The 10,452-nt window shown below is 39.5% G+C and overlaps 1 protein-coding gene across 1 annotated transcript; it reads right to left on the bottom strand.

The window, feature by feature from the left end:
- Positions 1 to 5,187: 5,187 nt before the first annotated feature.
- Positions 5,188 to 8,988, bottom strand: LOC131881474 (proline-rich nuclear receptor coactivator 2-like). Its single transcript, XM_059228355.1, has 2 exons — positions 7,607 to 8,988; positions 5,188 to 5,914 (listed from the first exon to the last, which is right to left on the bottom strand). Exon 1 carries the CDS (start codon positions 8,457 to 8,459, stop codon positions 7,755 to 7,757), a length of 705 nt encoding a protein of 234 aa, XP_059084338.1. The 5' UTR covers positions 8,460 to 8,988; the 3' UTR covers positions 5,188 to 5,914; positions 7,607 to 7,754.
- Positions 8,989 to 10,452: the final 1,464 nt, after the last annotated feature.

Genomic DNA, 10,452 nt, shown 5'->3' with positions numbered 1-10,452 from the left:
ACAAAGGGTGAAAGTGGAACTGACCTATAAATTATCATACTATTGTGAACATTAGACCTCCAAAATACTTCTAGATTTGATTTTTGTTAGTATTGACTTGTCAACCTCAGTCTCGCTCATGAATTTTGTAATGCCTTAAATTCTGCCTCACGGAACCTTGTTCCGACGATTACTTTTAATCCTTTACTTGAGCTGGGTCGTACATTGACCCAATTGCCCTCACAACTTCAAGGGAAAATTTCCAAACCGGTCCCCTCTTTTGCTTAAACTTCAGAAAATAACATTCTAGCAAAGCAATAGTCAATATACGTGCAAGTTACAGTGATCTTATTATCAATATGGGCTAGTTTTCTTTAGTTCCAGCTATGGAGGTTTTTTTTGGTAATTTTCCTTTAAATAGTGCAAATGACACAATATGTTTGACCCTGGAAAAAGACAAGAAAATGCAGGTTTCGTGAGGGGTTAGTCAACATACTACGAAACCGTAGAGCGATTCTTCCGACGAAGCGACAAAGGCTCTTACAGATCGAAGAAAGTTGGAGTAGGTTCCAAGTCCAAACTGTGAGCCTATGAGACTCGAATTCTGCTGTGAGTCGCGGTTTTAGACACATTGTTCGAAAATCTGTGTCGTGTAACTGGACCATTAAAAGAGTCCTTTTTGCATTGCGTTGAATTTTGAACCTTCAATTCCGTTCCAAAACAATGAGTTTATATGGGTCCCAGATCCAAACCAAACTCATTTTTGAAAATGTTTATGCGTTAAGGGTTAGTTATAACTTATAAGGCTTAAGTTATTCTTGAGGCATCATTGACTGGAACCACACCAGCACCAGATTCAAACTTTGATTTTTTTCAACAGAAAGTGTAGAAAGTGGCTCAAAATGTTGTGTTTAAAATGTTCAAAGTACGTTTAAGGGTGCCTGATGGGTAACTAAGGCTATGTAAACCTCGGAGAACCTCAGATTTTTGTTGTAATGAGTTTGGTTTGGATTCGGGACACATATGAACACATTGTTTTGGAACAAAATAGAAGGTTCAAAATTCAATTGCTGTGGTGAGGTGAACTCACTGTCGTACGCTTCTAAATACAGGGCCCTAGCGCTGAGTTAGAGAATGTGACAATTAAATTCATAGAGGATTGAAGCCAAGGAACGGTGCTGATTGCTGAGCGTCTGCTCGGCCTTTTTCTCCAGGATAGCACCAAGTGAGGACTCTTATGTCTGAATCAGTACATAAATCCAAGAAAAAGTCTATTAATTTGTTAAATGCATCAATTACCAAGGTCTAAACATGCTTAAAAGATTAAAAGCATATGTTGGCTCAACTATTCCTTGATCACACTGAATGGAATTGAGTGCCAAAATCAATCAAAATTATGCCCAAATTGTAATTTGAACCAGCCACTTTTCAAGAAACCGGACCTTTGAACGGTAGATGGTGATAGCTATGAAAATTGATCGCGCCAATTTGAAACGTCTTCACATCCTAAATTTTCATTTTGGATCTCTGAGACTCTTGCAAATAATTTCCTCTCTGAAAATCATTTGATTAAATGAAAAATTTGTTAACATTGACTTGTAGATGATTCTGCGGAGTGTGTTAGAATAGTTTATTCAATTTACTTCAAATAAAAAGCAAGTTGATACATATATGAAAAAGAAATGTTTTCTCGAGAAATCAAAATTTCGTGAAAATTGATCCGTGTATACTGTTGCTTAATCAGGGTATGTCATAATTAGATCAAAAAACAAAGTTAAAACCTCTAATTTTCTGGGGGGCCTTTTTAGCAAAAAATACTTTTTAGCCAAATTTCCAACTCTTTAACCATTTTTCCTATTTTTCGTCTTTTTAAAACCTTTTTTCCCCATTCTTCACATATTGAGACATTTTTGCCCTTTTGTTTGCAACTTAGACCCTTATCTGCTTCCTTCTTAACTCGTTCCTTGTTTGGGACCTTTGCATTTACTTCTGTGCATCAAAGGATTCAATCCTTTGTCAGAACCTTTTTTCAATTTTTGTGGGAAATCTTTTGTAAAGGCAATTATTTCTAAATATTTAGGTTATACAGTACAAGTGCCAATTTGTAGGGTCAAGGAATCACTGCAAGTCAATTTAAGTTCAGTAAATTATAATTTCAAATGGCCTAATTGATCAACAACTATCTTGAAACAATGACCAGTGAACTAATTTCTGGAATTTTGATGGAATTGAAAAAAAAATGTCGATCTATTTTCTGTTCTTAAGGCTAGCTTTGCGGTACTATCGTTCTTAAGATTTTGATTGATATATTTTACTACTCCCCTAAAGCTCATAAGCACTCAAATAGTGAGCAAAGGTATGCTCTGAATTATTAATTTCTTTTTTTTTTTTCTTTCGGTCATGTTTTCTGGCATATTCCGCTTTTCATCTGGCATGTTTTGGCATGTTTTAAGAGCTATTCTGTCATGTTCAGTGCCCAAGGACATGGCAGCACTGTGTGAGCCATTTGGTATCTGACACATTGGAACAAGCCACGCAACAAAAACAAGAAAACGACGAAACCCTACTCTCATTACCAACTCCCGGCAGAACCTCAATACCATACGAAGGAACAGAGATCTCGATTGTGCGATCATTGGATCGAAAACGACCATCGGGGTCAGACCATCGAACAGACTCCTGCCGGGGTTAGTATACATATATATTTGACCACTATGTACCTACATATAATACCACGAAATATATTTAGGTTCCTACCTATCATATCTCGAGACGCGATAATCACAGTATCTATCTTTGAACCCTTGTTGAGTGCCATTCTTTGAGCGATGGGAAAGGATTTTCAGTAGGCACAGAGTTACACAGATCCGATAAATTTGCTGGACAGTTTTCATAACTTAAATACAACCATTTTGACCAAAATCACAAACTATTTTTTCCGATCCTTAGCCATGACAATTGTATCAATTAAGAACGTATCCTAATTCGAACATTTAAAACGAAATGTTAATTTTTTGTAAACTCAATGGATAGCCTCGTAAATACAGTACTGTTGGTTTTAAACAAATACAATTGCAACAAACAGGCTGAAAAGGAACTAAAAACGACCTTTTACTCATTGCAACATTTCTTTTTGCATTTTTGCAACTTGATTTTGCATATTTACACCTTTTTTTTCGCGTTCTTCTCAAGCTTGAAAAGGCAACTTTTGTTTTAAAGATCCAATTACAATAAAAATCGGATATAAGTGCATCGAATATAAGAGCAGGATTGTGAATCCCGGAATCAAATTATATAGTAAAGTATAGTAGAGTAACTTCGTATATAACAACACAAAATTTGGGCCACATCGGATATAAGGGCAACAATTGAAGGCGGCAATTTTTTTTTTTTTTTAATTTCCAGCGCTCCACAATGAAGTTTTCGATGGAAACTGGTTGAGCAATTTTATAAAAGCAAGTTTTCTAACGCTTTCTCATAAAAACAAACAATCGTGCATAATGGCTTCTGCCAAGAGAACCACTTTTTCCATCAAGAAGAAGCAAAAGCTCCTTGTCGATTTTGACTAGCTGTCTAAGATAAGCCTGACCGAAGCTGCCGGCCACAAAGTTAGGAGTGAAACGTGCTTCCTTTGGAAAACTCTTGGTTTTTTTTTTCAATCTTCATAGCCAGTATGTAACTCTGACAAATTAACTCCATATTTGGTGCGTAAACATACAGCCAACACACTGCCCTCCTTGCATTTTGTTTCATTTTTCTCGATTTTTATGGCTGCATTTTGTTTGGACCGTAAAACTACATCAAAATATGTTTTGTGTCATCATTTTTGTCTCTGGAGCCGCGGAACTGGAGTATCGGATATAAGAGCACATTGGACATAAGAGCAGAAATTCATGGCCCCAAAGCTGCTCGTATATCCGATTTCTATTGTATCATTATCCATAATAACTAAGGTTATCAAAATTATCCATAAAATGGACCACAAAATATGCAAATAAAAATGCAATAAAACAAGCTCAGGATGCATTAAATGATGCAAATAAACTTCAAAGATGCTTTATGTTGCTATGGCATAATAAGGTATTTTAAGTAATTTGTTAAGCTGAACAAATATTTTCTAATATCAAGCTCTGATTCCAGTGGATCAATATCTGAACAGTAATCTAAGATTTAACTTCCATAACAATAACAGGTGTTGTCAATACAACAGCTTCGACTTGTCCCCTCTAAGTAATCAAAAGCCAGTAGTGACACTTCAAGTTTGGATTCAAATGGACGTTTAGAGTTTGATTTTGGTACTTTAGTTGCGTGATTACTAAAATGTGGCATTGCGTTAGATGGAAGTAGAGGGTGGAAGCTGTGGAAGCTTTGATGCAATATTTACCGTAATTGGTTTTTTTTATAGGCATCTACCACGGTAGGATGTGCGACGCTGATAACAAAGTTACAAATTGTAGTTATGAAGCCAATGACATGACACATTTTTTTCAACCACCCTGACATTTTTCATGAAGCCCCCTCCCCCACCTTGTTACGTTCAAAACAATAAAACCAAACCAAGCCAGCCACATGCATAATTTGTTCTATGATTAAGAACAGTTGTTAAGTTTGAAGTTGAAGATGGCATATTCAGCTTCATACATGTGCATGCGGCAGACATCCAAGAAAGCCTGGTGGACTTATGAAAAAAGATTTATTTACCTTGTTCCTTAAGAGTAAGGTTTTTAGACATGTTTGCTCATGTATTTATGGTTAATGATTTTTGAAAAGCTATTTTAAGTTTGTGAACTGAGAAAAACTTCATTCAAATCAATTCGCAAAGGTGGTGGGTGTCACATTTTACCGAAATTCAAGCTTGGCTTGTTTCACCCATCCAATTACAGGTCTGATAGAATTTAATTATCTCATGGTGTTGAGGATGGCATGATTCCGTTCAAAGCAATGCTAGAAATTGATAATCACGAAACTTAAGTACCAAAATCGGACTCCAAAAGTCCGTTTCATAAAATGCGTAAAAATATGAAAACGTACCAAATATGCAAATGAAGGTTCGGGATGCAAAACTATGCAATTAAAGTTCCAAGATGCAAATAAATGTTATTTGCGTAAGTTTGAGAACACTAATATTAACCCACTGTGCAGCACTTGCAATAATACACTGGAATAAAGAAATGATACCCTAAACGTGTCAAATGAAATAATAGGATTGTCGGAAAAGGTCCTGAAGTATTTGATTTTAAAATATTCAATTTTAACTTGAGGTGCATAAACAACAGCCATTACATGACTAAATGGTGCGCTTGAATGCAATCAAAGTATTTGCATAGGTAGGCAGACTCCTTCGTTATCGTGACTTCAGAGGGGTTTTCACAAGCAGTCGATAATTTGTGGCAGCATCTGAAAAACGAATGAACGAGTTAAATTCTTTGAAGTTTCACCTGCTCACCTTTTATAAGCATATCCATGCACTGGCACGACTTATGTACGCATTTAATTAAATTGTTTTTAACGCCAAAGTACCATCGCTGTTAAACCGAAAGGTTCTATCAGGATGGATTTTTTTCAGCTTTTGTGTATCTCTCGATTTGAAACATTTGGTGGGTTCCCGAAGGAACCCGGGGGAAAAGGAAAGGAGGAAGGGGAGAGGGATGATGGGCATGAGGGTAAGTGGGATTTTGGGATGTAGGAGGATAGGTAGGGAAATGAGGTAACATTGTTGTATGAAGGGGCTATGCCCAATTGCCCATTGACTCTCAAAATAGATTTCGTTGGCTTGCATAGATGTTTGAGGCAAGCAATGTAACTTGATGGAGAATGTTCGAATCACTGAGTCAGGTCGTTGGAATCGCCTTCATATTTCGTCACTGATCCTGTTTGTTGATCGTCGAGTTTAAGATATATTGACAATGGTGGCGATGGAAGTTTCTTCTCTGTTCTTGAAAGTCGAGACAGAAAGGTACAGTGCAATAACTTAAATGTCAGGACAAATATGGCCAAAAATTGAATATTATCGAAATGACAAGGTTTGAAAAATTAATGGCATTAGAGGAATGAAATTTTGCATTCGACGTTTTGATTGTACACGGCATCTTTTCAAGGGGACATCTTTTGAAGGATGTGGCCGCTGGACCGAGATCTTTTAATACAGATTGATGGAGATGGATGCTCGGGTCTGTTTTGAGTAATATTTGAGGTGTTTTGGACAGAATAATACTGCGTCAAGAAGCCAAGAACCCTCTCAGAATCTTTGGAGAATTAAGAAAAAGGTTGAGGAAGGTCTGTTCGGAGCAAAAATCAGTACAAAAATAATTTGTTACGGCGTCCAAAACGAGGCGCCACTTTCGATTGCTTCAAAATTACGAGTCGTTCGGATCGATCAATTGGATTTTACATTTTGGTTGCAGACAATGAGAGGGTTCTTCAGCTATTTGAATTTGAGGACATGAAACATAATTGATAGGAATCTCGATTATCCTTCACCAGTCACAGTTGGTAACTGAAAAGTGAGCAAATCATCTCTGACCGCTCATCTTTCCCATTTTCTTTTCACAAGCACTCGATCTATATATTCATACGTTCATACTACATTAAGTCAATGTTCAAAGAAATCACAGGCTGGGACCTCGCCAAATCAGGCAAATCATCATCTCATGCTTTGGAGAAAGGATGGAGTCATCCGATCAGTTCCGATTTCAAGTTGATAAGTAGGGGATTCAGTTGAATGTCGACAGAAAGAAGACGCAGTCATACGTCCAAGCCAAGACCTCTTGAGATCAACCCAGGGCTTAAAATGTTACTCATATCACCTCAAAACTGGACGTTTTGGCAAGCGTTCAAAGGGTCCTGCAAAACCATTGATATTTTCAAAGCTAACCTTTCTATCACAGGGTCCAGAGACACGATTTGTACAAAGTGTGACTTTCTAGAGCAATCTTGTTGAAGGAATAGCTGCCGTTATGTTGGCTTGCAATTTGCACTGGGGCTGACCACTCTCCAAGTAGAGAGCTAGGCAAAAGTGAGTTATTGAAAGAATCCTGGACATTGTAAGGAGGGTCTCTTGGATGGGCATGCGTGCAAACTGCTTGGGACATGGAACAAAATTATCGGGAAGAAAGATGTTGCGAAAGACGAGGTCCCGGAGACAAAAATGATTGAAAGACTAGAAGTCTCCAATAGTTCGAAGCTCATATGAAACATATCTATGATGACAGATAGCATGATTTGAGTGGCCATTTGAAATGTCGTCACAGCCCAATGGCTCAATTAGATATTTCAGGTCAAACAGGCTCTGCCAACGGTTTTTTAGGTCATTAGGGGAGGGCCGTTTGTCACAAGTGCTTCATTTACTAGCATTGATTCTGCCCATAAAAGCTTGGGAGTATTGGGGGTTCTATGTTACACTTTAGCATTATCTACTTGAGGAGGAAACGTTCTGAAAAATTGTCTGACTTAAAAGTTGCAAAACTTTCAAGATATTTGGTCTTCTTCTGGTTGTTTAGGGCAAGGGCTCCCATTCGTTTAAAAAGGTGTGTGTGGGGGGGGGGGGGGTGACGGGACTGAAACCTTTTTTCTTTTCTTCGATTTTAGGTTATTGCACTCAATTTGTTTTCGAATTCGGATCAATTACGGGAGCTTTGGAATTGGGAGTTCAAGGGGGAGATTTTTCCAGCTTATTCGAAATGGGAGCCAATACATCGTATGTGATAACCACTGGCAACTTCCAAAACAATTGGAAGAGACATTTTCTTGTATAAGCACAGCCAAGAGACGACCTCTTAAGCTTGCACCTTCAGAAGAAGCTTCAAGTGCTGAGAAGCTAGCGAAGGATCTGCCTGCGGAACACTGTACTTGGGCGACTTCATCGGGGTGCTCACTAGAGACATGAGACAATTCAGATTGGCGGGGCTGGAAGTCCAGCTAGGGGGTGGCTTGGGCAAAGCATCAGGAGTGGGCGGAGCGTAGCACTTGGAGCCGGCAAAACATTGGGGCGAGGGCGTGGAGGCGTTTCGGGAGGTCAGCGGTGTCGAGGGAACGGATCGTGGAGTGGGCGACAGACTGCCGCTCTTTTTAAAGTGGCTCCTCGGCGTTGAGTTCATCATGGACACGGGGGATGACATCTGATTTGTACTTTTCTTCTTCGAAGACAGCAACGGAGTAGCGACAAATGCGCTTGAGGACCCGTTGTGGCCTCCATTGGAATACTTCAAGGGCGTGGTCGTCATCATCCCTCCCTGAGCCTTACTCCACTGTCCATTGCCTTTCTGAGCGGAAGGAGTATTCTTGTAGGACTGGGGTGAACCATTTTTCCTGGTGCCCGGCCCACCACTCTTTGGAGTGGCACTTCCGGATTTCTTAGGGTGGGTTGGAGCTGGGCTCGGTTTGCTGTTGTTGTTGTTGTTGTTGTTTTGGTGGCTTTTGGCGTTGTTGCTCTGGGGAGTCCTCATCGTTTTTTGGCGGGGAGATAACTGGGCAGTCACCATGATAGCAGAATCTGCGGTTTTCTGACAAAATTGTGTCTGTAGAAAAGATCCAAGAATGAATAAGAATTCTAGAAGAGTTATCAAGTCTCTCTCTGGATCACGATTGACAAATGCGTCTGCTCTCAAAAGTTCTCTCCTAAATCCTGGATGAGGTGTTTGCACCTTATTGCATCACCTGAACCAATTCCGTCCTCCAAGAAGATGAGTCAGAATTGGAATAATCACAATAACAATGCTTAGCAATAACAAAGATGGCGTCGGGTGATGACGCACAAAACGGGGGGGGGGGGGGTCAAAGGGGCTGATCAAAGTCAGTGCAATTGCTCGACGATTCAAGGGTAAATCAGGCTGAGCGGAATGGAAGTTGATGTGAGAAAGGGGTAATGCAACCTGATTTCAATATGGCACTCTACGATGATCAAAAATAGGGGTCGATTTAATGTAATGATCGGACGCCTTCAAAAGAACGTTCGTTTCGTTTGAAACCTCACAGTCAACGGAACGACGAGCGACAAGACGGACAAGACCAAGGCTTTGTCAGTTCTGGGGATAGCGAGGCGATAGTTCAGGCCACTTTGGCCATGTGGCCTGGCTGGCAACGCTGCCTCGACGCTAAATCTAGTACGTCCAGGTCCCAAAGAGAGAAGCATTCACAGACAAAGAACTTGCAAAGGGATGCTAAAAGTAAACTAACTTGGCCGTTGGTACCTGGATCAGATAGTTATTTGCCCTTTTTAGTTACATATTTTTTTATTTTAGTTTTTAATCTAGCAGGCAGAAGGATGAAGTGATGATGACAAGTGAAATTGTATCTTACCTCGAAAAGGCTTTCAAGCCTTCGTTTCACATTGAGCCGTAATTCAGGCATTTTGTAATAGGAATGGGAGTGAAAAACCACGCGAGTTGATGACACTGCAGGACGAAGAGGACCTCCTTCGATGGAGCTCAAATAGCAACTGGGACAAGAGTTTTGAAAAAAAAAGAAAATTCTTTGACCTGCGCGCTGACCGGCTACCTCCCACCATCCGGCTGTTAGCTTAATGGACACTCCGCCCCCCTGAGCTCAAATACGTCTGATAATTTCCCATAGCTAGCTGGGGAGGATCTGACCTAATTGAAAGAATTCACTTTTCCTTTCAATTACCAATTTCTATGATTTGGTAGTATCAGTTTTGAACTTCCCTGGGGAGAAAGATAAACTTGTGGCAGAAATCATTAACCTATGAGTAATTGACCGTTTGACGTTTGACGCACCGTTTGATGATTGAAGTGTTTCTTACAGTATATGTAGATATTTTACAAATAAAAATCAATAGTTCCAACCACGAACACTTTGTTACCGCTGCCTTAAGTTATCCTTATGTCGGTCCTTTTAATCATAGAAAATGAAGATCCCATATTCAATGTCTGTTTCACAAGATTACCACAGATATATCTAAACTAAAATCATTTCCTGGAATGTGTAGTTGAGACCCAAATCTGTTTGAATCATTTCTGTTGGTATTTCATCACACCAGACATTTGAACTCTCCAGTATACCCTAAAATACTTCGTAAGGATCCCTAGTATGTGTCAGGCGTCTAATTGCAAACTGCTTGTTTCCCGGAGCAGCATATTTGGCTTTAGCACAATGTTTTCGATCCGGCATCACTGCCAACGGCGAATCTGCGCCGTGTCGGATAACCTTAAAGACGCAATACCAAATGTGACCAGTTTTTGTTACGGCAGAACGCTTTGCTAGCAATTTTTAGATTAACAATTGTTTAGCAATAGACACATTTTCCGAGATAAAGAGCCTTTAATACGAACTATGAGTTAGATGAAATTACATTGGTCCAACTTACTAAGGTTATTCCGCTCATTCTTCTCATACGATGATTACACCGAGCACTATTACAAAACTTTACCCTCGTCACCTTCTAGATTTTCTGCGTTTCACTTCATAGCCTGTATATCAAACTGGAGATGTACGATAAAATTATTGTTGCTAGGC

This window comes from Tigriopus californicus, chromosome 5 (assembly GCF_007210705.1).
Source record: "Tigriopus californicus strain San Diego chromosome 5, Tcal_SD_v2.1, whole genome shotgun sequence".
Lineage (NCBI taxonomy): Eukaryota > Metazoa > Arthropoda > Copepoda > Harpacticoida > Harpacticidae > Tigriopus > Tigriopus californicus.
This window is presented reverse-complemented; position numbering and strand designations above follow the sequence as displayed.